Source organism: Glycine max, chromosome 4 (assembly GCF_000004515.6).
Source record: "Glycine max cultivar Williams 82 chromosome 4, Glycine_max_v4.0, whole genome shotgun sequence".
Lineage (NCBI taxonomy): Eukaryota > Viridiplantae > Streptophyta > Magnoliopsida > Fabales > Fabaceae > Glycine > Glycine max.
In genome coordinates this window covers 29,661,078-29,688,592 of record NC_016091.4, presented here as the reverse complement: position 1 = coordinate 29,688,592, position 27,515 = coordinate 29,661,078, and the positions used below count along the sequence as shown (strand labels likewise).

General features: G+C 41.9%; 2 protein-coding genes across 2 annotated transcripts; both read left to right on the top strand.

The window, feature by feature from the left end:
- Window positions 1-125: 125 nt before the first annotated feature.
- Window positions 126-24,731, top strand: LOC113001421 (peroxisome biogenesis protein 16). The gene is made up of 5 exons (XM_026128114.2): window positions 126-237; window positions 23,878-24,101; window positions 24,264-24,331; window positions 24,460-24,521; window positions 24,635-24,731. The coding sequence occupies exons 1-5, from the start codon at window positions 126-128 to the stop codon at window positions 24,694-24,696; spliced, it is 528 nt and encodes a 175-aa protein (XP_025983899.1). The 3' UTR covers window positions 24,697-24,731.
- A 1,246-nt stretch (window positions 24,732-25,977) lies between these two features.
- On the top strand, window positions 25,978-27,235 carry LOC102668228 (protein INVOLVED IN DE NOVO 2). The gene is made up of 3 exons (XM_014775257.3): window positions 25,978-26,071; window positions 26,171-26,458; window positions 26,943-27,235. Exons 1-3 carry the CDS (start codon window positions 26,009-26,011, stop codon window positions 27,165-27,167), a joined length of 576 nt encoding a protein of 191 aa, XP_014630743.1. The 5' UTR covers window positions 25,978-26,008; the 3' UTR covers window positions 27,168-27,235.
- The last annotated feature ends 280 nt before the right edge of the window (window positions 27,236-27,515 follow it).

Genomic DNA, 27,515 nt, shown 5'->3' with positions numbered 1-27,515 from the left:
CTGAGTCAGCACTGAAAAACCTTGAGGTCCAGGTGGGACAACTGGCCAAGCAGATAGCTGACAAGTCATCCAATAGTTTTGTGGCGAATACAGAAAAGAATCCCAAGGAGGAATGTAAAGTTGTGATGACAAGGAGTAAGAGGTTTGTGGAGGCGGAGGATGAGGACAGTGGTTTCGTGCCCAAGAAGAAAGCTGTTGAAAAGAAAGGTACTGATGATAAGAAAGGTGATGTGAGAGGTAAAACTATTCAGGAGAAAGAAAAACAAATAATGGTCAAGAAAAAGAAATTAAATGACCAAGAAAAAGAAAAAAGAAGTAGAAAAAGAAAAAGAAAATGAAAAAAATGAAAACGATGAAAAAAATAACAATGAAGAGAGGAGTAAAAGTGAACAAGCTAGAAAGAAGAAGAAAGAAAAAGCTAGGAATAAAGGTGCGGAAGTACCATATCCTGTGGTACCTTCCAAGAAGGTGAAGGACCGCCATTTGGAGAGATTTTTAGATATTTTCAGGAAACTGGAAATAACCATGACCTTCGGAGAAGCTTTTCAACAGATGTCACTCTACTCCAAATTTTTAAAGGATATGTTAACAAGGAAACACAAGAATATTCACTAGGAAAACATTGTCATGGAAGGAAATTGTAGTGCTGTGATTCAAAAGATCCTTCCACCCAAGCATAAAGACCCTGGGAGTGTAACAATTCCTTGTTCAATTGGAGAAGTTACTGTGGGAAAGGCTCTTATTGACCTGGGAGCCAGTATTAACTTAATGCCACTCTCCATGAGCAAAAGGTTAGGAGAGTTGGAGATCATGCCCACTAGGATGACTTTACAACTTGCTGACCGCTCCATTACCAGACCATGTGGGGAGAAAGAAGCTGGAGTTGGGCTTTGAAGATCAGAAAATTGATTTTTCTTTATTTGTTGAAGACAAGCCTACTCCAGAACAAAATGTTTGCTTGCAGGTAATGGAAGTGAGTAAGGAGGTTCTGGAAGTAAGAACCAAAACGTGATTTCGCCCATTGAGGTAAAAGCGTCAAGCTAATGACGTTAAAGAAGCGCTTCCTGGGAGGCAACCTAGTTTTAATTTTTGTTATCAGTGTTGGTAATGCATTGCATCATGTGGAACTTGCTTCATAATCTTAAGGAAGGGACTGAAAAATAACTTAATTTTTTTTTTTCTGAAAATAGTCATTTCGCTAAGCACAAGCCTCACACTAAGCGCATCTTTGGTCATGCGCTAAGCCGAGAGTCTCTGGTGCTTAGCGCTCAACCCTTGCATCTCTAGCTGATTTGATCCGCTAAGCTGGCCAAGGCTAAGCTAAGTCGATTTCAACTCGATCTGATTTCGGCTAAGCGCCACTCATGGCAGCTAAGCTCAATTCTTTGCGGCTTAAACTGGGTTTCATCGAGCTAAGCGCAACTCAAGCCAGCTAAGCCCAAATCCTTGTTGTAATGTCAGTGTTAAGCGATCCATCACTCGCTAAGCGCATACCCCTCTGTAATCAAGATGCATCATTTTAGCTAGGCCGACCCAGATCTCGGCTTAGCGAGAATTGCAGGTATTTTGTTCTGCAGAACTCGCTAAGCGGCCATATCTTCGCGCTAAGCCAATCCCTTTTTTTGTGTTTCAAAAGAAAATATATAATAAAATAAAATAATTTTGAATTTCAAATGTGGGCTAAGCGCGCAGATCCGGTAAGCGAGCCCCTTTGAGAAACCAAAAATCTCTCTGGCTCGCTTAGCTAGGCAATCCGCTAAGGAAGAGGATCGAAATTTGCTTAAGTGAGTGTAACGTCAATTACACTCACATTTGCCCAAATTTACTGAACCTTACCTGCATTTTCTCTCACACCCAACTTCTTGCTTTCTTGCTTTTTCTGCATCTTCACTCATCTTCTACTACTGACAAAGATTCAAGTAAGTTTCCCATTTCCTTTTTTCTATTTTATTCCATTAGACCTTAGGTTAGAAAACCTTAAATTTAGCTTTAGATTCTTAAGGTTTGAATGTTTTTAGAATTAGTTAAAAATTAGGACTTTATATATGTTTATACTGTATAAGTCATTTTGGTTGGTTTGCATGTTTGATATGCCTGTTAGAGGCTAAAAAAAATGCAAGAAAACAAACTGCGTTTTCTGCGCTTTTTCTGGAAAACACAATGAACTTGCTAAGCGAGCATGTTGCGCTAAGCAAGTTCATTAGTATTCATTGAATACATGCATTTCTAGAAGAACTCCCTAAGAGCGCCTACCTCGCTAAGCGAGTTCATCTTTTGAGGATGAACACTCATCCTCTTGCTGAGATGCCTGTGGCTAAGCGAGGCTCAATCGCTAAGCCCATGTAACTTAGTCAATTTTTTTGTTGGAAGCTGTCGCAACCTACCCTTCGGCGAAAGGGCGACGCGGGGCTCACGGGTGCGTCTTCCATGGGAGGAGAATGCGCGGAGTCGCCACCAACGCTTATTTGAGGAAAACATCGAAAAAAATGGAAAAGGTGTGGTCTACAAACTTTAAGTGTGAAAGGTTCGAGAGTTGTTTTTACGCACGGGGAAGGTATTAGCATCCCACGCGTCCGTCACAAGGGATGACAACCTTTAATCAAATGTGCAATATCATGTCTTCAAAATGTTTTATTTTCCCCTTTTTTATGTCTTTTTGTGTTTTTATGCTCTTTATGTTTTTATTTTGTATTTTTTATCTTTTTGTGGTCGACAAGGGTGTTTCCCTCGCTCCTACGTATCCTCAACTGCGATGAGAAAATCAGACCTACGTAGTTCTTTCAGAACTAAGCGTTGGTTAAGTTGTTTTGATCTTTTTCCACAAGATCGATTTTAACCGAACAAAAGTTGTTTAAGGCGTTGGACCATTAAATGATCTTTTGATTCTTTTGAAAGGAGAGAAACATTAAGGCATTGGACCATTAATGATCTCTTGATTTTGAAAGGAGAGAAACGTTAAGGCATTGGACCATTAACGATCTCTTGGGGTGGTCGACAAAAGCGGGGCTTTTGCTCCTACTTATCCTCATTTGCGATGAGGAAATTAGACCTACGTAGTTCTTGCAAAAGCGGTAAAGTTATGTGTTGATTTTATGCTTTTGAACGGTCCCTTTTAACCGATAAAAGCAAAGAGGACCGTTTAAGGCGTTGGACCTTAAAACGGTTTTGAGTGACTTTTGCGGACGAAGCTTGATTTGTGAGTTGATTTTAGCCTTAGTTTCACTTTGGTTATAAGTCAATTCATTCAAGGAGACTTCCAAAAAAAAATGTCCGATTGATTTTTTTGATTATTTTATTCAAAGATATTTTGATTATTTTATTATTATTTTTTTCAAGATATTTTGATTATTTTATTATTATTTTGTCTTTCTTTGGATTAATCGTGGTTACAACGTGAAAGATCGGTTATATTTTGTTTTAACAGTGATTAAACGAGATTACAATGCAAATGATCAGTTGAAATTCATTTTATCATTTATTAGGCGAGATAACGGCTTAAACGATTGGTTAAAGCACGTTAAAAGGGGGTACGGAAAACAAACTAAATGAAAATAAAAGTACGCGAAACAAGTAGGGACCACTAAGGGTGCATAGAATGAATTAAAAGATTCGATTTCGGGAACTTACCGGTTGAAGACCAAAGAACGATGAAGAACGAACGAAGAACGGTGAAGAATCTTCACGAAATCACTCACGGAAACGTCTCAGAAGTGTTACGGAAGCACCTCGGCTTGGATTTTTGTCACGGAAACAATTTTTCTCACTAATTTCAAGACAATCCTCAAATACTAGAAGGGTTGAACAATTTGCTCTACCTCTTTCCCCTATTTATAGGAGAAAAGAGGGAGGTGGTTGCCGCCCAGCTCGCCCAGGCGAGCAGGGTTGCTTCCACCAAAAGGCATCGCCTTCTTTTGGAACCCTCAAGAAGGCCCAAGTGGGCCTGGTTGCTATTTGCACCCCCCTTTTCACTAAATACACCCCTTTGTGTTTTTTTGTTGATTCCTTTCCGAAACATTAAGAAACTTTACGGATTACATAACGACGCCCATTTTCTTTCCAGAATGTTGCGAAACTTTATGGATTACGCAATGATGCTATTTTTGACATCTAGAATGTTGCAGAACTTTACGGATTGCGCAACAATGCTTGTTTTTGACTTCTGGAATGTTGCGGAACTTTACGGATTGCACAACAATGCTTGTTTTTTCCTTCCAGAATGTTGCGAAACTTTACAAATTACATAACGATGGGTGTTAAACATTTTGAGGCAGCTAAGCGAAGGTCGCATGCCAACAAATAATGGCCCCCGGACGAAATTAGGGTATGACAGTCGCCCCTCTTTACTTATCTTTTATTGCAGATAAAAGCGAAGTAAAGATAAAACACTAATTTCGTTCGAGCGGATCATCATTCGGCCGATCAATATCCCAACCAGCGGAACCTTTCATTCAGAAAGAAAAGAAAAGGCATCAGGAGCGTCAGAAAAACTTCAGTGCTTTGAAAGCGATAAAACGGGATAACCATGATGTTTCCACATGCTATCAAACTTGATCGTCCTTGCCTAGCAGAGAAGAATCTTTTGCGTCGCCGGACTTGAGTGTTTCTGGATGATGAAAGTAAAACCTGCAAAAATTTCAAAAATAATCAGAATCGGACGACCAACATCATCCCGATACCATTGACTCGCTCGCCTTGTGTCGTAACCTACCCTTCGGCGGGAGGGCAACGCGTGACTCGCGGGTGCGTCTTCCAAGAAAGGAATACGCGCGGAGTCGCCACCAACGTTTACTTGAGGAAAACGTCAGAAAAACCGGAAAAGACATGGTCTACGATCTTTAAGTGAAAGGTTCGGGAGTTGTATTTACGCACTGGGAAGGTATTAGCACCCCACACATCCGTCCCAAGAGACGGCAGCCTTTAATCAAATGTGCAAACATGACTTCAATTTATGTTATTTTCCCTTCTTTACGTTCTTATGTCTTTTTATGCCTTTTTATATTTTTATCCTTTTGTGGTCGACGAGGGTGTTTCTCTTGCTCCTACGTATTCCTCAATTGTGACAAGGAAATCAGACCTACGTAGTTCTTTGAGAACTAAGTATTGGTTAAGTTGTTTTTTATCCTTTTTGCAAGATATATTTTGATTAAATGAAAGGTCATTTAAGGCGTTGAACCATTAAACAATCTTTCGGTTCTTTTTGAAAGGAGAGAAAACATTAAGGCATTGAACCATTAATGATCTCTTATTATTTTTGAAAGAGGTAATAAAGCTACATGTTGATTTTAGGCCTTTAGAAATCTACGTTTAACCAATAAAAGCGGAAAAGACCATTTCAAGGCGTTGGACCTTTAAAAATGGATTTTTTAGGTGATGACAAAAGTTTGATTTATGAATTGATTTTATCCTTAGTTTCACTTTGATTATTTTATCCTTATGAATTGATTTTATCCTTAGTTTCACTTTGATTATTTTGACAAAAGTCCATTCGATTAAGAAAGAAAAATCCCAAAGAAAAACGTCCGATTGATTTTTTTGATTATTTTACTAAAAGATATTTTTTTATTATTATATTATTATTTTGCCTCTTTTTGGTTTTAAACGTGGTTACGACATGACCGAATGGTTGGTTTTCATTTTAACAGAAATTAAAAGGTGTTACTATTCAAATGATCGGTGGAAATTTATTTTATTTTTTTGATTAGGCGAGAAAATGACTTAAATAAATGACTAAAGCACGTCAAAAGGAGGTACGGAAAGTAAATGAAATGAAAAATAAAAGCACACGAAATAAATGAGGACCACTAAGGGTACATAGAATGAATTGAAAAGTTCGATTTCGGGAACTTACCGGTTGTAGACCGAAGAACGAACGAAGAACGGTGGAAAATCTTCGCGAAATCACCCACGAAAACGTCTCGGAAGCGTTACGAAAGCACGTCGGCTTGGATTTTCTTCACGGAAACAATTTTTCTCACTAATTTTAAGTGATTCTCAGATACCAGGAGGGTTGAACCTTTTTGTTCTTCCCTCATTCCCCTATTTATAGGGAAAAGAGGAAGAAACCATCCTCCCAGCTCGCCCAGGCGAGCTAGGTTGCTTCCTCTAGAAGGCACCGCCTTCTGGAGGAACTTCCTGAAAGGCCCAAGTGGCCCTGGTTGCTATTTGCACCCCTCTGTTTACTAAATACACCCCCTGCCTTTTTTTGCTGATTCTTTTTCCGTAACGTTACGGAACTTTACGAATTTCGCAATGATACTCGTTTTCTTTCCGTAATGTCATGAAACTTTACGGATTACACAATCATCCCATCTTTGCCTTCCGGAATGTTACGAAACTTTACAGATTGTGCATTAACACTTCCTTTTGACTTCTGGCATCTCACGGAACTTCAGGGATTGTGCAACAATGCTTTCTTTTTACTTCCGGCATGTCACGGAACTTCATGGATTGCCTAACGATGAGTGCCAAGTACCTCGAAGTGGTCAAAAGAGGGTCGCATCCCAACAAACAAATGGTCCTCGGAAGAAATTAGGGTATGACAGTTGCCCCTCTTTACTTGTCTTTTATTGGAGATAAAAGGGAAATAAAGATAAGACACTAATTTCATTCGAGCGAAACATCATCCTTTTATTGGAGATAAAAGGGAAATAAAGATAAGACACTAATTTCATTCGAGCGAAACACCATTCGGCCGATGAATCTCCCCGCCAGCAGAACCTGCAAAAATTTTGAAAATGATCAGCACTGAATGACCAACATCATCCTGATACTGCCGAGTTCGTTCCTTTTGGTTGGCACAAGACGCAAAATGACCATAATTTGTCTCTGCATGCCCTCGGGCACGATCGAGCCTGGGTGACAAGGCGCAGAATGACAATAATTTGTCTCTGCGTGCCACCGGACATGATCTCCTCTGGATGGCGAAAAGGTGTGGGGAATGAGCATAATTTGTCTCCGCCCACCTCTTGACTCACTGTCCCTGAATGACAAAGGGCGCAAAATGACCATAATTTGTCTCTGCGTGTTTATCACTTGACTTGCTGCTCCTGAATGACAAAGGCCGCAGAATGACCATAATTTGTCGTTGCGCGTTTATCACTCATCAAGTATTACAGATAGCAAAAGCATGCGGATGACCATAATTTGTCTCCGCATGTCATCGGGCCCGCCTCCTCTGGATGACAAAAGGTGAAAAAGTGCGGGACCAAATGGTTCCCCGCATGTCATCGGGCCCGCCGCCTCTGGATGACAAAGGGTGAAAAAGTGCGGGACCAAATGGTTCCCCGCATGTCATCGGACCCGCCGCCTCTGCATGACAAAAGGTGAAAAAGTGTGGGACCAAATGGTTCCCTGCATGTCATCGGGCCCGCCGCCTCTGGATGACAAAGGGTGAAAAAGTGCGGGACCAAATGGTTCCCCGCATGTCATCGGGCCTGCCGCCTCTGGAAGACAAAGGTGCAGATGATCATAATTGTCTCTGTGTGTCATCGGACACGACTGTGTCTGAATGACGAAAAGGTGAGCGGAATGACCATAATTTGTCTCCGCATGTTATCGGGCCTGCCGCCTCTGGATGACAAAAGACGCAAAATGACCATAATTTGTCTCTGTGTGCCATCAGACACAATTGTGTCTGAATGGCAAAAAGGTGAGCAGAATGACCATAATTTGTCTCTGCATGTCATCGGGCCCGCCGCCTCTGGTTGACAAAATACGCAGAATGACCATAATTTGTCTCTGCGTGCCATCGGACACGATTGTGTCTGAATGGCGAAAAGGTGAGCAGAAAGACCATAATTTGTCTCCGCATGTCATCGGGCCCGCCGCCTCTAGATGACAAAAGACGCAGAATGACCATAATTTGTCTCTGACTTGCGGCCGACAAAAGCGAGGCTCTTGCTCCTACGTATCCTCAATGAGGAACTCAGACCTACATAGTTCTGGATAACTTGTGAGACTAAAATAGTCTCAGTGTTTTCTTTACTAAAATGCGAACATGCTTTAGTAAAGAGACAAAACTTCCAACTACTCAGAGCAACATATGCTTTTTGGATGAAAAACAATGTGTCTACCAGGGAAGGAGAGTATGCTGATGAAGTCTTCTCATAACCATAAATGAGATTTTGGATGTTAGCATTTCGTTTCTAAATGACCATTTAGAGGAAAGACTGGGCTCAACAAAAATAGAAGAAAATCACTCAAAATGTATCAATCTCACACAGGTAAGTGTTTTGTCCTAATTCCGAACCATAGATATGTCATGACTTGATTTTGCAAATCATTTCCTATCAAATCAAAGATTACATGCGTGATCATGGATCGATAGGACTTTTTCTTGGGAATGGTTTGTTTTCTTGTGGGGAATGTGGCTTTGAGTGTTCTTGCCTTTTCCTTTTCTGTTTTTGTTCTTGCCTTTTGGTTGGCAATCAAAGGGAGAGGACCACTTTAGGTCGTGGTTTCCTTGCTTTTTCTTGTTTACTGTGTGACAATTCTGTATTGTTCAAATATTTTCTGGTCCAAAGACCTTTCTGCATATTTCTTCTGTTTTCTTCCGATCTTTGATTGAAAATTCTCTTTTTTGCTTTCTCCCCCTCTTTTGATTGGGAATTTTCTTTCTTTGTTTTCTTCCGAGGGCAATGATTGACATTCTCAACCTGGATCGAGGCTTATGGTAAGTTGGGATTTTGGGCTCAAGGCTTGTAGAACGGCTGGACATGATAAATGTCAGGGTGTGGGTTTGGCCAGCGGTCCAGGGATAAAAGGGATGTCCCACATTATTTCCATGATACACATGCAACAATCATGATTAGGAAATTTTATGCAAAACTGGTCATGCATGCACCTACGTGGACACTCAAGCATCAAACTTTTATGGTTATGTGATACTAGGGCTCAGTATTCATTTTCTCTATTTTAGTCAACCCAGTGTTTCCAAAATATGTTCTTTTATCAATTTGTGCATTCAACTGAGTCTATTTTTGGGTGTTCGGGAAAATTCTCACAGGTTCATTCTTCAAGTGTATACACATTTTTTTTTCAAAAATTGATTATGATCAGTGAATTTTTTCAAAGAAAAGTTGGAAATTATCTCTTTTCACAAGCATGTTTTTTTTTAGCTAGACAACTTTTTATTTTTATTTATTTTATTTTTTTCTTCCTTCTTTTTCTTTTCTTACTTGCTCTCATTTCCTTTTCCTCTTTTTTTCTTTTTTAAGTTATTTATCATTTGTTCATTTCCTCTCTTTTTTTTTTCTTTTTTCTCTTTTTCTCTCTGAAAAGGTCATGCGGACGAGGGCGCACACTACCTACTTACGTCTAACCACAAGGTAAACGAAAAACGCACGAAATGGTAAGTCGCAAAAACGGTGACGAAATAACTGAGAGCCATAACGCCAAAAATTTCTAACAGAAACGAACAATAATAATAGTAATGTTAGTAACCATATGAACAAAAACAGAAAATAGAAGTGTCAACAGCAATATAGGCAATAACAAAAAATGTCAATAGCAAACTAACAGAAAAATGTCAATAAAAAGGTGTGGTGACCTCGGTCACGTGGTTCCGCTTCCTCCCAAGAAACCGAGCAAGTCCGTCATCTCCTCATCCATATGGGCCTCCTCTGCATCGGCGGAGGATCCTGCAGGCGCCTCCCCTGCATGGGCCTCAGGCCAATCTCCGGGCCATGCGACCTCAGCCCTAAACTGATATAGAGTAGGGCATGCAAAAGGAGCGAAACCCTGCCCCTGCTAACTGAGGCTGAGCTGGTAGAGACACTCATGTATCTGCACCTGCCCCCGGTGGTTGGCCGCCTGCTAGCGAACCAAGTGCTGTAGATAATGCTCCATGCCTAGTGACCCAACGGGATCAGCCTGATGAGGTGGTAGCGGTGCGTCTGCGGACTGAGGTGCATCACCCTGCGCCTGCCTAGGCGTGCAATACTTCTCAATGAAGGCCCGGGTGATCAGCGGTCGGATCACCTTACTAGGGGTGACGGGAACCCCGAATGACTGGCAGAGGCCCGTGATCAATGCCGAAAACCCCAGGGCCCTGCTAGACTTATCCGGGTCTAGAGGGTGCCTGGTGGGTGGCATACCTGCAAATAAATAGATGGCGTCAGCAATCAACTGAGCCACATGGATGCTCATCCGTGTCAGGATGGCATTCACCAGCTGACACTTCGCTAGAGGAAGGTCGGAGTTATGATCACTAGGCAAGACATTGCTGAGCAGCAATGTCATCCACATCAGGGTCAAGGTGCTCATGCTGGTGCGCATGATCCGCACCCGCCTCCCTGCAACAGTCTGGGCGAAATCCTGCCCCGGTGTGCTTAATAGCTGGGCAATGGCCTCCTCGTCGAACCCATCGGCCCTGTTCCTCCTTTGACCGAACTCGCACTCCTGGCCTTCCTCCAACACTAGCGGGTCACCCAGGAACTGGCTGAGGGCATCTGCGTCAAAGGGAATCCACTGACCTCTCACCCATGACCGCATGTCTCGCACTCCCTCTTCTGTGGGCCAAGCATTAGCATAAAACACCAGGACTATATTAGGGTCAAACTTAGCCATGGGAGTCACCAACGACGTCCAATGTCGGCGAGCTATCTCCTCCTAAAAATCTGTGTACTCATCGTCCCTGAGCTGGACGCGTCTCTCTCTGTGGAACGACCATCCTTTGATGGCCTCGAAGCGCTGCTGGTGCTCGGCGCTCCTGAAACAGTGGCTCTCAAACTCAGGGGTGGCACTGGTCCCTTCAGCTGCGGCGTCCCTCCTAGATCTCTTCGCGGAAAGCTTTTTTGGAGCCATTTCCTGCGAGGACAAACATTTGGAAACTTAATTTTCAAGGACATACTAATCATTACAAACAAGAGCCAAACAACACTTATATGGTGTGAATGTCAACATGCACTTTACAAAACAATCGTATTGGGGCATTGTGCTATTTTATGACACATACCTATATACATGCATTTACACACACACACATAATTTTTTGGTGAAAGGCATTTTATGACACATATCCACGTATGTTTTGACAAGCATTTTCATGCTACATCCCACATACATGCACATTTCTTTTGAAAGGCTCCTTATGCTACCTACTCACAAATATACATATTTTGAAAGGCATTTTTACGCTACCTATCCAACATATACACATTTTGAAAGGAATTTTTTGCTATATATTCACACACTTTGCAAGGCATTTTCATGCTATATATTCAACATATATACATACTATTGAAAGGTCTTTTTTGCTATATATTCACACACTTTGCAAGGCATTTTCATGCTATATATTCAACATATATACATACTATTGAAAAGGTATTTTTCATGCTACCTAGGTGCAAGGTACTCCTCATGAGGCAGCAAATTCAAATTATAGTCAAAAACCTCACAAACATGTTCCAATATTCATGCATCTTTTACATTCAAAACCAAAAACTTAGATTCCTAGGCATAATTCATGCTTTTGGCACTTTAGTCTAGCTTATACAAAACTTCCCACACACTCACAATGGCAGCCATATGTGCATAATTCATTCCACAAGCTAAGTTTCACAAAATCATGCGCAAATGCCATTGAGGCATTTCACCGAACGCTTGGTGGGCGCATGTTTGGAGATGAAAAAATGAGGCACGGGGGCAATGCAACATGCCCATGCATTTCAGAATATAGAATAGGCCTACAACTATCCCCTACGACCCCCCAATTCAAGCAAACAATCATGGATTCACATATGAATTGCTTCACGAATTTTGCAAAAAATGAGCAACTAAAGCACTAAAACACATCAATGGAGAGCCAAATAATCAAGGGAAAGTGCACTTACTTGTTGGGAGTGAGCAAGAGTGCAAAAATGGAAGCAAAAAATGCAAAAATGGTGACTTAGGGCTGCAAAACTCGTGAATCCCGTAGCTTTCAGTTTTTTGAATGAGGGGGGAGAGTTTTTGGGTGCAGAAAACTTCCCCCTCCCCCTTTTTAACCATCCTCGTGCAGGGGTTGCTCGCCCAGGCGAGCTAACCTGCATTTTTTTTTTCGGGAGGAAATAAGTACGGCTTCCTACGGGTCAGCGTTCGCTTACTCGAACCCCCTTAGGGTAGATCGGGCATCCAATATTTACTTTAAAGACACAACAGTAATAACTACTGGGAGTTTAAAGGATACTAGGCTGCCTCCCAGTGGCGCTTTTTGTTTGTCCAGAGCTGGGCAAGGGACGACGATCTATTGGTCATGACCCTAGCCTTTACTTGCGTTCGTCCCTAAGTACCTGAAAGCAGGAAATGACATTGCGCGACAAACTGTAGCCGCGTCACCGCTTTACCTTGATTGGTTTCTACCTTTAGCCCTATCCCGACATTTGACCACTACCTAAGACGATTCTGCTCCTATTATAAGATAACAAAATATGCATGTGTATGCATATGCATGAATTTTTTTTAAATGCAACAATCTTTTTAGTGAAAGCTGGTCAGGTTTAGTTTTAATTAAGCGCTTGGGGCATCCCATGAACTGAGCAAAAAGGCTCAGGTTATCACAAACTGCACATGGTTTAAAGCACAAAGTGAGGACTGAAGCCTCAATCTCATGTTCTCCTCTTTTAAAAGACTGTGATGAGAAAATTACAGCGGACAGGAATCCCTGGGGGAAACCAAGAAGAACACACAAAAATAAAATAACATGCAGCGATATCCTCAATTGCCCCAAATCCTAAGCGTAGTATCGCTTGACAACATCAGAGTTCACGGGTGAACGTAGCTCCTCGCCATCCATGTTGGCGAGCACCAGGGCCCCTCCGGAAAAATCCCTTTTCACAACGAAAGGCCCTTTGTAGTTCAGGGCCCACTTCCCTCGATTATCTTTAATAGCGTGGGACATCTTTTTCAGCACAAGGTCCCCCTCATGGAACTTGCACAAGCGCACCTTTTTGTTGAACGCGTTCTTCATTCTTTGTTGATACAGGCGCCCATGGCTCAGGGCCGTCAAGCGCTTACCTTCAATAAGGTTGAGTTGGTCGTAGCGTGTTCGAGCCCACTCTGATTCTGCTAGTATCCTCTGGGAGGGGACCTCTACCTCAAACGGGAGTACCGCTTCCATTCCATAAACCAAGGAGTATGGTGTTGCCGTAGTGGAAGTTCGTACTGAAGTTCGGTATCCATGCAAGGCAAAAGGCAACATCTCATGCCAATCTTTGTACGACACTGTCATCATATGAATAATTTTCTTAATATTCTTATTGGTTGCTTCCACGACTCTGTTCATCTTTGGTCGGTAGGGCGTGGAATTATGATGTTGGATTTTGAAATCCGCGCACATTTCCTGCATCATTTTGTTATTCAGATTGGTGCCATTGTCATTAATGATCTTCCTAGGGAGTCCGTACCGACAAATCAACTCCCTCTTTATGAATCTGACCACTACACTCCTCATGACATTGATGTAGGAAGCCGCTTCGACCCATTTGGTGAAATAATCTATTGCCACGAGAATGAAGCGATGATCGTTCGAAGCCTTGGGTTCGATGACCCCTATGACATCTACTCCCCACATGGAAAAAGGCCAAGGGACGGACATGACATTCAGAGGATGTGGCGGGGCATTGACATTGTCCGCGAACACTTGACATTTATGGCATTTCCTTACATGGGTGCAGAAATCACTTTCCATGGTGAGCCAGTAATAACTTGCTCTCAGGATCTACCTGGCCATAACATGCCCATTGGCGTGTGTTACAAACGAACCCTCGTGGACTTCCTCGATCATGTGGTTCGCCTCTTTGGCATCCACGCATCGCAGGAGGGTCTTGTCATGGTTTTTCTTATATAGTATGCTTCCGCTCATGAAGAAACCGGCCGCCAACCTCCTCAATGTCCTTTTGTCATTGTCGGAAGCCCCCGGTGGGTACTCTTTGCTTTCAACGAATCGCTTGATATCAAAATACCAAGGCTTACCGTCCCGTTCCTCTTCCACCTGACAACAATGCGCGGGTCTGCCACGATACTAGAACTCAATGTATGGTAGGTCCCCATGCGGTGTTAGCTGGAACATGGACGCCAAAGTAGCAAGCGCATCCGCCATCTGGTTTTCCTCTCGGGGAACGTGATGGAAGGAGATCTCTTCAAAGGAACCAGCCAACTCCTTGATATAGGCTTGGTAGGGTATCAACTTGGGGTCTCTAGTTTCCCATTCTCCTCTCAGCTGGTGAATCACCAGTGCTAAGTCTCTGTACACTTTGAGCAGTTTGACATTAGAGTCAATTGCCGCCTGGACGGCCAGGGCACACGCTTCATACTCAGTCATATTGTTGGTGCAGTCAAACCCCAGCCTGGTTGTGAAAGGTATACATTGATTGTCTGGCGAGACCAATACTGCTCCAATGCCATGGCCTAGAACATTTGATGCTCCATCAAACCACACGGTCCACTTGTCCCGGTCCTCTTCTAGTTTTTTCTCAAACAAGGCCATGATGTCCTCATTCGGGAATTCGGGATGCATGGGCTGATAGTCGTTGAGAGGCTGCTGAGCCAAATAATCTGCCAAGGCGCTTCCTTTTATCGCCTTTTAGGTGACGTAAACTATATCAAACTCGGATAGCAAAACTTGCCACCAGGTGATCCGTCCTGTGAGAGCAGGCTTCTCAAAGATGTACTTAACCGAGTCCATCTTGAATATCAACCAGGTGGTATGGCTCAGCATGTATTGTCTTAGACGGTGGGACGACCAGACTAAAGCACAACATGTTCTTTCGAGCAGGGAGTAATTCATTTCACAGGTCGTGAACTTTTTACTCAAGTAGTAGACAGCGCGCTCTCTCTTCCCGGACTCGTCATGTTGCCCCAGCATACATCCCATCGACTCATCCAAAATCGTCATATACAAGATGAGAGGCCTTTCAGGTACCGGTTGCATAAGCACGGGAGGGTTTATGAGACACTTTTTGATCCTTCCAAATGCCTCTTGACAATCCTCATTCCAACGGACGGATTGGTTTTTGCGTGAGAGTTTGAACAGCAGCTCACAAATAGCGGTGAGCTGTGATATGAATCTGGCAATATAATTCAAACGTCCCAGGAAACCTCGGACTTGCCTCTCGGTACGGGGTTCCGGCTTCTCAAGGATGACTTTCACCTTTTCGGGGTCCACCTCGATCCCTTTCTGGCTCACGATGAAACCTAGCAATTTCCCTTATTTGACCCCGAAAGTGCACTTAGAGGGGTTTAACCTCAATTGATACTTCCTAAGCCTTTCAAACAACTTCCGCAAGTTGACAATGTGTTCCTCCTTGGTTTTAGTCTTGGCAATTATGTCGTCCACATAGACCTCGATTTCTCGGTGCATCATATCATGGAACAAAGCCACCATAGCTCATTGATAAGCTGCCCCGGCATTCTTGAGTCCAAAGGACATCACCTTATAACAGAACGTTCCCCACAGGGTGACGAAGGTAGTCTTTTCCATATCCTCCGGTACCATTTTTATTTGATTGTAATTGGAGAACCCATCCATGAAGGAAAACAAAGCGAAATTGGCCGTATTATCCACGAGGATATCGATGTGCGGTATAGGGAAATTGTCTTTGGGACTGGCTCGATTCAGGTCCCGATAATCCACACACATTCGCACCTTCCCATCCTTCTTAGGGACTGGTACAATGTTGGCAACCCATTCTGGGTACCAAGCGACAGCCAAAAAACCAGCGTCAAATTGTTTCTTTACCTCTTCTTTTTATTTTCAAGGATGTCTCGGGCTTCATCCTCCTCAGCTTTTGTTTCACCGGGGAACACTCGGGATTTAGAGGTAATCTGTGTTGTACAATGTCAGAACTCAAACCGGGCATATCTTGGTATGACCATGCAAAGATGTCTTGGTAGTCTTTTAGCAGGGCTGTCAATTCTTCACGGATGGGTGCGGTCATACCCGTGCCTATCTTTCCTTCTTTTTTTCCACTGCCAGTTCCTAAGTCCACTAGTTTTGTCTCTCCTTGATGAGTCCCCATCTCTTGGTCCTCATGGGCGACTATCTTCTCCAACTCCGGGGGAAGTCCCACATCTTCGTTCTCTTCATCTTCCGTCTGATCCGTTTCTTGCTCGAAATCGATGGTCGGGTCCCAGGTATTAGTACCTTCGAGGGACTCATCGTCAGATATTATGCTTGTCACGTAAATGTCCGGACGCTCCTCCACTCGCCAATTTCCTAGTCGAAAACCAGGAGGGCATGGTCGTACCAAATTCGACCCACTCGGAGAATCATCTTCGCATATCGCAACGACTTGGCCTTCATGTCCTAGACCTGCGCTTATAAATCTCCTACTGATGTGGCAAGGCGGGCCTCCTTCGACTTCTTGTCCCAATCGCGAGCCTTGACCTCCGCTCTTCCTTCCTACAACGCTTTTCCTTATGTCCGCTTATGTGGGTTTATAGCCTAACCCAAACTTCCCACGGTTTCCTCTGGCACTTATCAGGCTGGTTCTGCCGCCGTTGTCTTTGCCTTAACCCATTCCGGGCTCGTATCCATTCCCCAACATCACCCGGGCCACCATTACTGCCGTATCGGACAGGCAAGGTTGCCCAGAGAAGGAATCTATGGAGGCAATGCTTACCACCTCAAAAGACTGGAAGGCTATTTCAAATGACTCCTCCGCGGCTTCCACATATGGCATAGAGGACGGGCAACTCATGAAGATGTCTTCCTCGCCCGATACGATAACCAAATGCCCCTCTACTACAAATTTCAATTTTTGGTGGAGTGTAGAGGGATTGACTCCCACCGAGTGGATCCACAGGCGTCCCAAAAGGCAGCTGTAAGCAGGATTAATATCCATTATTTGAAAGGTAACCTGGCAGGTATGAGGGCCTATCTGTACAAGGAAGTCGATCTCTCCCCTAACCTCTTGGCGGGTGTCGTCAAAGGCACAGACTACCATGAAACTTGGCTTTAGATGAGAAGCATTAAACGGTAATTTCTCCAAAGTGCTTTTGGGCATTAAATTTAAACTGGAATCATTATCGATGAGCACCTTGGCCACAACATGGTCTATGCATTTGACAGATACATGCAAAGCCCTGTTATGCCCTCTCCCCTCGGCAGGGATTTCTTCTTCGGCGAAGGCGAGATAGATGTATAGCCACCACCAAATGATTTTCCAATAATGAAGGCCATAACTCGGAGTATGCCATGGGAATTGGAGAGAGATCATCTCTCGGGGGGGGGGGGGCACCATGCATTATTATAGCTCGCGCTAGGAGTTGTATTATTCGTTGGCCGGGGAGTAGCTGGAGCTGTGTGTTGGGCAGGCGTTTTTTCTGTCGTGGGAGGCCCTTTCACTTGAGTTGGGAGGGAGCTCCCGGCTCGGATTGAAAAGTTCAGGGGGTTGTGCTGGTATGAGTTTTGGACATTTAGGGGCGCTTTCATCCATGTTGGGGCGGTGGTGACCGCGTGGGTATCTCCTTCCTTTTTCCTCGTGCCCACCACTGGGGCTCTTCTGTTGTTGTTGGGGGCCACATTGGAGGCATATTCAAACTTGCCTTTTCTCAGTCCGGACTCGATTCTTTCTCCGGTGAAGACGAGGTCCGCAAGGTTAGCTGGCATGTATCCTATCAGCTTCTCATAGTAGAACGTAGGCAACGTATCTACCATAATTGTGATCATCTCCCTCTCGGTCATGGGCGGGACAACTTGGGCTGCGAGATCTCTCCACCTTTGGGGGTATTCTTTAATAGACTCATGTTCTTGCTTGGTCATGCTCTGAAGCTGGTTCCGATCAGGAGCCATATTCGTGTTGTATTGGTACTGCCTAATGCAGGCAGTTGCCAAGTCTTTCCATGACCGGATCTGAGAAGCTTCCAGATTGGTATACCATGCCACTGCTGCTCCGGCTAAGCTGTCTTGAAAGAAATGCATCAATAGCTTTTCGTCCGTTGAATATGCCCCCATCTTTCGGCAATACATCCGAAGATGACCTTTTGGACATGTCATCCCTTTGTATTTATCAAAATCTGGTACTTTAAACTTGGGAGGGATGACGATGTCAGGTACCAGACACAGATCCGCTAAATCCGAGAATGGGTAGTTGCCGAGGCCTTCTACCGCTCTTAGCCTCTCTTCAAGTGAATCAATCTTTCCCTTATCTTTTGCAAAGGGAATGGATTCTTTAATGGGTGCGGGTGGAGACAGGACATGGCGTACTATGTTTGGTTGGGGCAATTCATGGGGGGCCGGATCTTTGAGGGGAAGTAGAGGGCCTAGATGGGCATCTCCTTCATCATCTTCTTGCAGGGGATAGTCGGCATAAGGAGGGAGTTGCCCCTCGAAGGTAGGGGCTTGGCTCAAATCGTCCAGAGCGGTACGGGGAGTGATGTCCGGAGGCAAACCATAAGGGTAGGCTTGAGGACTATATCTCCGACCGAAAACCGTCGTCTTTCTGTCTCAGCCCAAGTTTATTGCGGGCTGTAGCACCGGTTCCGCTTCCCTAGCTGTATTGGAGGCGGCCACCGTGGCATTATCTTCTATAGTTTTCTGAAGCTTTAGCATGGCCTCCGTGATAGAAGCCATTTGATCTTTTAAGGTCGATAGGTCGGCCTTCATCTGTTCTTGCACTCCCTCTTCATTATCCATTTTTCTGGATCGAGTGTTATAGGGGTGCCTTTGCGCTTTCTTAGTTATTGTGAGTTCCCTAAAGAAACAAACAATGGTGAGTATGCCACCAAAACATGAATATGCTAATGAATGATTAGAGCACTTGGATCCACCTCAAGACCTTTTTTAGATAACATGATGAGTTTCAGAACTTCTCTTTTTATAAAAAGGAACAAAGCTTTTATCTAGCCAAGATCATACAAAAGTGTTACAACAGAAGCTAACGGTTTCTAATTATATGGGCCATCAAATCTATCATGTGTTGACAGTAATTGATTAGCCCGTGAATTTCCTCAGGGGCTGAACACACTTCAGCGATGGCCTTTGCTTTGGCTAGTAGTCACGGGAGGTCTTGACTTCCATTTAAGGTCAAGGCGAACCTATCCATCCACATGGTCGCTTCTTGATGCAGTGCATCAATCACCCTCCCTCTTGCTTCCTTTTCGGCGTACGCTTGTGCGACATCCTCTACTAGCTTTTGTTCATGGGTCCACGAATGGTTTAACTCTTCTTTGTACTGCCCTATGATAGCTAGCATACTTTGCTCCATGGCTTCCAAGTGTTGAGCCAATCTCCTCTTGGATCTTGAGCAAGCAGCTAATTCTTCTTTTAAGATCATGCCATGTACCCGTGACTGGTCTCTTTCCTTTCTCCGGAGCTTGAGCTCATTGTTGCTACCCCACAAAGCTCCTCGGAATTTATCTCGACCATGTTCTTCCTTGCGGGCCCTCTTGGTTTCTTGTTCAAGGGCTCTTGCAGTGGCCGCATTTTCCTCTCGTAACTCGGTGCACTCTTTCCAGATGTTTGTAGCGGCTGACTTGAATTTTTCTTTGGCGAGTCTTGCCTTCCCTAGCTCTAATTTTAGAGCTTGGATTTCTTCATCCTCTTCCGGAGCTTCGTAGTTCTCCTCATTGACAACTTTCAACTTGAAGAGCCAATCTAACCCTCGCGTATGAACTTTTAGCCATTCATGATAACCACCGATGATGCCATTACGGATGCCCCTAAGTTCTTTATCTTTCCTCAATGGACTTCTCCACGCCTTGTGGACTCTTTCTACAACCTTGAGACTTTGCACGCCAAAATCTCTCACAAGGAAAGGCGAGAGGCTCTCTTCCGTTGGCGCTCCCCTCATGGGGTACCCTAGCTGTCTTATGGCAAGTGCGGGATTATAGTTAATACAACCCCTCGTCCCCATCAATGGAACGTTAAGGTAGTCCCCACATGAGAAAAGAACTCCCTCCTTTCCTTCCTTCCATCGAGGAAACCAATTGATTGTGCTGCCCCCTATCCCAGCCAAGTGTTGGTCCCAATCGACTCTTCTCTTTTTGACGCACGAGCGATAACTTTGAAGCGAACACGGGTGTCTTATGTCTTGTTGGAATAGGTGCGAAACCAACCACACACAGAGAGCGGGTAAGCAGCAGACGATCTGTGCGCTGTTCTTCTCGCACCTTCGGTCAAATGTATCAAATAAGTCCGCCAAGATAGCCGCCACTGGGCTCTCCTTGCTATGGTGATATGCAAGGAAAGCATCAATTGCGGCTAGGTCCACCAAACCGTCCATGTTCGGAAAGAGGACAACCCCAAAGATTAGCAAAGCTAGTATATCCGCGAACGGGACCCACTTTTCTTGACTTGCCATATCCCTTGCCTTGCCTTCCAAGTATTTCCGCGGTACGTCCACTACGCCGTTTCAAGTTTGCTTCATGCGATCCAACTCTCTTGCCGAATCTCCGACCACAGCTGCAATCTTACTCAAGGAGGGAAGAAACTCGGAGAAAAGATATGGTTTTCTTCCCCCAAGAGGGCATCCTAATATCTCCTCAAACTCTTCAACAGTCGATACCATTTGGAAGTCCCCAAAAGTGAAGCATCTCAACGGCTGTTCATAGTATTGGGCGAGGGATACAACAGCTTCCATAAATACCTCCGCTGCGGTCAAATCCAAAATCTTTCCGTACACTTTGCGGAAGGCTTGCCTTTGGAGGGGTCCCATCAACCGTCCCAACTCCTTAAGGCTGGTGGCATCTAGACCCTTAATCTTGACTTGATAAAATCTTTTTCCGTTTTGATTTGTCCCCATCATTTACCTAAAAAAGGGGTGGATCAAGACTCCGATATGAATGATGCAATGCGTATGCATGAAACGAAAAGAAAACAAAACAAAGGGGTACTTTACATATACGAGACCAAAAAGATCCATCTTTTTTAATACTACGTTCTAGGCATTATGGCGCCTCAACGTATGTATTAAAAAGTGATGTATTACTCTAGAGAAACAAAATATCACTAGCAAAACTATAATTTATGTGCTATTCATAGAAGAATGCATGAGAACAAATGGCACGGAGCGCATTTGCTCTATGCCCCTATTTGGGAACCTATAGGATAATATCTAGGGGTCTCTAATAACTACTCCCAACGATTCATAACTCACATGGTTGTTTTCTAGAGGTATCATCACTCAAGATAATAATATTGTGGCGGTATGGAATACCAGCAACAACACATTATAAAGAGAGAAAGCTCTAGACGAGGTTTCACTATTGTCAAGCAAGTCGGAGACCTAGCATGACCATAGATTCACCTCCACTCCTTAGATTCCCATGAACCTGGGTATAGGGCCCCTTTTTTTACTCAAACCCGTGGGTGCTTAGAATGTAGTGTAAAAATGTGGAAAAGACAACAGTTATTACATTTTACACAGTTCAACAAATGCACACACAAAGTTTCACAATTCCACAATTCCTTAAAATAGGCCTAATTCACAAAAAATCGTCCCCAGTGGAGTCGCCAACTGTCGCAACATGCCCTTTTGCGGGCGAGCGAGGCGAGGCTCACGGGTGCGCTTTCCAAAGGAGGAAAGATGCGCGAGTCGCCACCAACGTTTATTTGTGGAAAACGTCGGAAAAACCGAAGGAAACCAGTCATAAAGAATATTCTAAGTTCGGGAGTTGTATTTACGTTTGAGGAAGATATTAGCACCTCTCACGTTTGTCTCAAAGGACAACAACCTATTTTTTAGAATTGTGAAATTGTGTTACCTTAACCTTTATTTCTTTTTTTTATTTTTTAAGGTCGACAAAAGCGGGGCTCTTGCTCCTACGTACCCTCCATCAAAGAGGAAATCAGACCTACGTAGTTCTTTTTTAAGGGTGAATCAAGCGATTCTTTTTACTTGGAAGGTGATCATTTTAAGGCGTTGGACCTTAAAAAATGATCCATTTACTTGGTAAGAAAAACTGAGATATTAAACTTTCAAATCCTTTTTAGTGTTTTTTTGTGGACGAGCTTGACTTTGCGAGTTGATTTTAGTCTTAGTTTCACTTTAGTTATTAGTCAATTCAATTAAGAAAGAGAAATCCCAAAGAGAAATGTCCGATTCGCTTTATTTTACTAAAGGTATTTTTTTATTATTATATTATTATTTTACCTCTTTTTTGATTTCCAACGTGGTTAAGGCTTGAAAAGCTTGATTTGGGGTACTTACCGGTTGAAGACCGAAGAAAAACGAAGAACGAACGATGAATGTCGAAGAACGGTTGAAAATCTTCGCGTAATTACCCACGGAAATCTTACGGAAACGTTACGGAAGCACCTCGGCTTGGATTTTCTTCACAGAAACAATTTTCTTTAGCAATTTCAAGTGAATACGAAGTGCCAAGAAGGCTTAACCCCTTTCCTCTTCACTCCTCCCCCTATTTATAACAAAATAGGGGAGGAGCTTGCCACTCAGCTCGCCAAGGCGAGCCAGGTTGCTTCCTCCAGAAGCAACCGCCTTCTGGAGGAAGAATCTGGAAGGCCCAAGTGGGCCTGGTTGCTATTTGCACTCCTTTTTTGCTAAATACACCCCTCTTTGCTTTTTTTTGGTGATTTTTTTTCCGTAACGTTACGAAACTTTACGAATTCCGTAACGATACTTATTTTCCTTCCGTAAGGTTACGGAACCTTACGGATCATGTAATTACTCTTTTTTAGCTTTCGAAAAAGTTACAGAAACTCACAGATTGCGTTACAATACTTCCTTTTGATTTCTGTCACGTTACGGAATTTCACGAATTGCGTAACAATGCTTCCTTTTGATTTTCGGCACGTCTCGGGACTTCACATATTGTGTAACAAAGGGTGCCAAGTACCTTGAAGCGATCAATCAAAGGTTTAATGCCTTCAAGCAATAGTTCCCGGATGAAATTAGGGTATGACAATCATGAAAATGTAAATTTGGATTACAGACAAATATCGACATCAACAGTTCATTGTATTCGAAAACTATAAAATAAATATTAAACTTAGGTACACTACTATAAATTAAGAGAACAAAAGTAAAAAAAATGATGTTAAACATGTAAAAAAATTCAAAACTTAATTTTGAAGTCATTTAAAATATATTAAACGAGTATAAGTATTTCGTACATAATATAAAAAAAGGTTGAACAAATAAGACTAAAATAAATTCCTTACGCACGATGCGGGATATGATGCACTCACACACGCTAGAAAGCATAATTTTACTAATTGAACCACATACACCAGTGTAATTTTACTTATATCTTACTTAAGCATAAAATATTTACAAATGATCACCTACCACAAGTTACAAAACCATAGAAGTCCATCATGATCAGGCAACTAAAACAATCCCCCAACTAAAGCTTGCAAGTCTCCACCCATCATCATGTTCGAACTGAACAGAAACTACCCACAAACATGCACTAAATTGCCCATAAACTCAAAACGTGTTTAATTGAATTTATTTTAAACTCTATCATATGTGTTTCATTACAATTATGAGGCATCTCACTGCTGAATTTGGTTTAGCTTGGTCCTTCTGTCCTTGCTGCCAATGGCCTGCATAATGGTAGTTTAGTGCAATGTCGATTCTCTTCTAGGGTCAATCTCTAGTAGGACTCTAAGGTTTTTATTTTTTATTTATGACATAAAGGTTGATTGGATAAAGATATTTGAAAATCGGAACTTCAAAAGAGTCAAATTACTCTTCATGATCCAATAGGCCTTAGGAGAAGAACTTCTAGACTTGTCATTCAAATGAAGGGACCAAAATTGTGGATCTAACAAAATAGGAGAACCATAATTGCATTTAAGCCATATTTTTAGCATTTTTTAGCAAGTGTAATTGGTTATAATGCATGAGATATTCAACTTATATTTGTTTCTCACTCTATTCCTACAGCTTTAAGGGTAGATAGACCAACACTTGTCACCATATTGTTTTAAAGGGGTCTTTGTGGGGCTCTATTTTTTTATTGGAGAAGTTCTACTTGTTAGTAGACCACTTATTTATGTTTTATTTATTGGAAAATATGGTATTCGATCATGGACCCCTTGGTTCCTTTTGCTGGCTATTGATTGCATAGGAAACAGTATTCTTTCACTCATTACATCGTTAGTGGCTGGTGGGAAGGACCGAATGTTTCATCTGTCTGCCCCAGAAAAGGATGAGGTTTATGTTTCTATAGACTGAAAAGCCATACAACATAAGATGCACTGGGCTTAATGGTCTTCTCCATTGAATGTTGGCCATTAATACTACGTTCAGAACTGTCTTATTTCCTAGTAATGTTCCACCCACTAAAGAGTTAATGCTTAAATAGTTTTGCTTCAGGTTAAACGGCGAAAGCTACTATTTGTTCTTTACCTAATGAGAGATCCATTTTTCAGCAAGTATACTAGGTAGCAATGATGTACATTTTGTTCCCATTTTTTCCCTTTCTTTATCATTTTGTAACACTTCACATTTTTGCAAATTGCTCCTTCAAAGTTGGAGAAAAAATGACACTAAAATATCAATAACATTTTAGGCAAAGAATTGAAAGCACGGAGAAAGTTTTGGAGCCTATTCCTGTCATAGGATTTCTCACAGGTGAGCTTAATACTTATTTGTTTCCCTTTTAGTGCCTTACCTTCTTTTCATCATCATTTCAGCTTCATAAATTACTCTAAGCATCTGATCTATTTTTCTAATGAATGTTACAGCAAAACTTGTTGAACTTATAATTGGAGCTCAAACACGATACACTTACATGTCAGGATCGTGAATAAAATCCAGAACAAATGCCTAATTGCCCTCCAAGATTTTGGAAAGATAGATATTCTTAGTCTTCTTCCACACTACCTGTTGCTCCAAACTTTTCAAATGATGAAGAGATATCAAACCTGCTACTATTATGATTTTGAAATAACAAAGCATGCAAGCTTGAACATTTCTTTTGCTTGACAATTCCAAACATAGAAGATGTTAAGCTGCAACCCATGCGTGAGACAAATTGTTTGCAAGGATAGCTACACTATCAACAACTCAGTATAAATTGGAATATTTATTTGGGAGATTTTGTTCTACTCCTATTCACAAAATAAAGGTGGGCTTGCAGAATATATAGCTCAGGTGACATTTACTTTAAAATTAGATACTTTTATATACATTATTAGACTAAATATGGTGCTTTGCATTCCTTGTATGAATTAGTCCTTCCTTCTACTTCTGACTGGGTGAGTTGCATAATAGATAGGTTATGAAATGATGTCATTTTTTATGATTTCATCCTTAGAAATTGTTAAATTTTCTGTCACTGGACAATAACAAGAACTAACTCTTCTAAAAGGCTTAATATGTTATGTGTTGGCCCTGGACTGGTTTTTATCTTTGCCAATAACATGTAATTTTCAGATTTCAGGAGGAGATGGATAGAAAACCTGGATATTGGTTTACAGGCACAGGAAAGACCAATGGAATGAACTTAAAAAAACAGGAAATCATTTGGGATAATCCATTCAATTTTTCTTATTTTCTCTCTTTATTTTGTTGGTTTAAGCTCAATGTTTTTTATGTATTGATGGCTTGGTGCAGATCAAGAAAGCAAACCCAGAGGAAAAACATGAAACTGAGGCAATGAGGTTGTTGGAAGACGAGCAGAAGTAGAGGATTACGATGGAATTGCTTGAACAGTACATGCAATTCAAACAAGAGGCAGAAAAAGATGGAAAGAAGAACAAGTAAGTTACATATTTAAGGTGTACGCTGTTGAAGGTCATGAATCCAAAACACGTTAATTTCTGGGATGAAAATGGAAATTTGGGGGAGTGAGAAGGGACAAGAGTGTGATCAATCTAGAGTTGTATTCCAAAGCATTTCATGCCATTGGTTTTTTCGTTTTTCCATAATTCTGTTTACTCTCATTAAGAATTTTGCTTAAGGACTGTAAATCAATTTTTTTTTACATAATCTGTTTTTTCCGAGTCTTTAAAATCATTTAAAATTATAATCTGCTCATTAAGCTTGTGGAAGGTTTTTTTTAACACTGCTGACATTTATTGTTTTTGCAGAATGCATCGAAAAATACCTCTCTTCAGATGGCTGCTTTAGAGCAAATGAAAGCTGATGAAAATGTTATGAAACTGGCTGAAGATCAAAAGGTGTGTTGCCCATTTTTTGCTTTGTTAGTAACCAACAGTGTCCTCATCAGCACCAGAATGACATAGTATAAGTATTAATGCTATTTATATTTTATACAGAGGCAAAAAGAACAACTCCATGCTAAAATCATTCAGCTTCAAAAACAAGTTGATATGAAACAAGAGCTGGAGTTGGAGATTCAGCAATTAAAAGGTTCATTAACTGTGCTGAAGCACATGGAAGATGACAAAGATGCAGAAATTCTGAATAAGGTAGATACACTACAAAAGAATTTAAGGGACAAGGAGCAGTCACTTCAAGACTTAGATGCATTGAACCAAACACTAATCATTAAAAAGCGTGAGAGTAATGATGAGTTGCAGGAAGCTCGACAAGCATTGGTTGATGTAAGCATTTTTTTTTCAAATATATGTTCCTCCTAATTCTTCAAATGAATTTGCTAGAGCATCTCAATGAGGTTCAGTCGAGTGTAACTATTCTTTCACTTGGGTCAAGGGCTGGTAGTGTTTTTATGATGATTTTACTTGCCCATTTAAAGTGTTTTATGAATTGATGCACACATGGTCTCATAAGTTATAAGTTATGAATTTACATTTTTATAGAGCATTGCACTTTTTCCTTTTATGATTCATAGCTAGGTAGCAAAGTGATTTGAATAAAATTTAAATGTTTTTAATGGTTCATTTGATTATCCAGACGAGTCCTAACTATGATTGTGTGGATATTCTCTACCTATATTTTCATTACTTTTATCATGGGTGTTATGTACTGATTTTTCTTGTTGTTGCAATTTTTAAAGCTTTGTTGGACTTTTTAACTGTCTAATATTGCTTTCAAGATTTATTAGTAATCTTCTTTTCTCACTTGCAGGCCATTAAAGAGTTACAATCTCATGGAAATATTCGTTTCAAGAGAATGGGGGAACTTGATACTAGACCATTCCTTGAAGCAATGAAGCAAAGATATAATGAGGAGGATGCTGAAGAGAGAGCTTCAGAACTGTGTTCATTGTGGAAAGAATATCTAAAGGACCCAGATTGGCATCCATTCAAAGTTATCATGGTTGAAGGAAAAGAAAAGGTGTGTCTATGTTAAACATATTTATAGGTCTCCTGAAATTATCCTGAAGTCTATGTGCTTCATTGCCTGTCACTCTTAATCAAACATGGTTCACTCTGTTATTTATCTTTATTGTCTCTTAATGGCTGAAGATGAAAACAATTGCTTCTGAGATGATGTACTGGGGGATCATTATGTTTTGCTTAATGGCTGAAGGGTATTAATTCCTAACAATTTCTCTCAACATGGTTACCATCCTTGTAATGAATACATAGCAATGGTGGTTTTGATAGAATTAACTTAAAGATGATTGATTGTCTGCATATGCTGTATTCCTTAAATACTGTCGGAATTTTTTATAACCATTAAATGCATGTCTAAAGA

Bases quoted from the DNA above. Each gene is read 5' to 3' on its own strand.
- LOC113001421 (XM_026128114.2), top strand. From the start codon at position 126: ATGACAAGGAGTAAGAGGTTTGTGGAGGCGGAGGATGAGGACAGTGGT. The intron at 238-23,877 runs GTAAAACTATTC...ATTGTTTTAAAG, and splicing joins TAAGAAAGGTGATGTGAGAG to GGGTCTTTGTGGGGCTCTAT. The intron at 24,102-24,263 runs GTTTATGTTTCT...GTTTTGCTTCAG, and splicing joins CTGCCCCAGAAAAGGATGAG to GTTAAACGGCGAAAGCTACT.
- LOC102668228 (XM_014775257.3), top strand. From the start codon at position 26,009: ATGGCTGCTTTAGAGCAAATGAAAGCTGATGAAAATGTTATGAAACTG. The intron at 26,072-26,170 runs GTGTGTTGCCCA...TATTTTATACAG, and splicing joins AACTGGCTGAAGATCAAAAG to AGGCAAAAAGAACAACTCCA. The intron at 26,459-26,942 runs GTAAGCATTTTT...TCTCACTTGCAG, and splicing joins CTCGACAAGCATTGGTTGAT to GCCATTAAAGAGTTACAATC.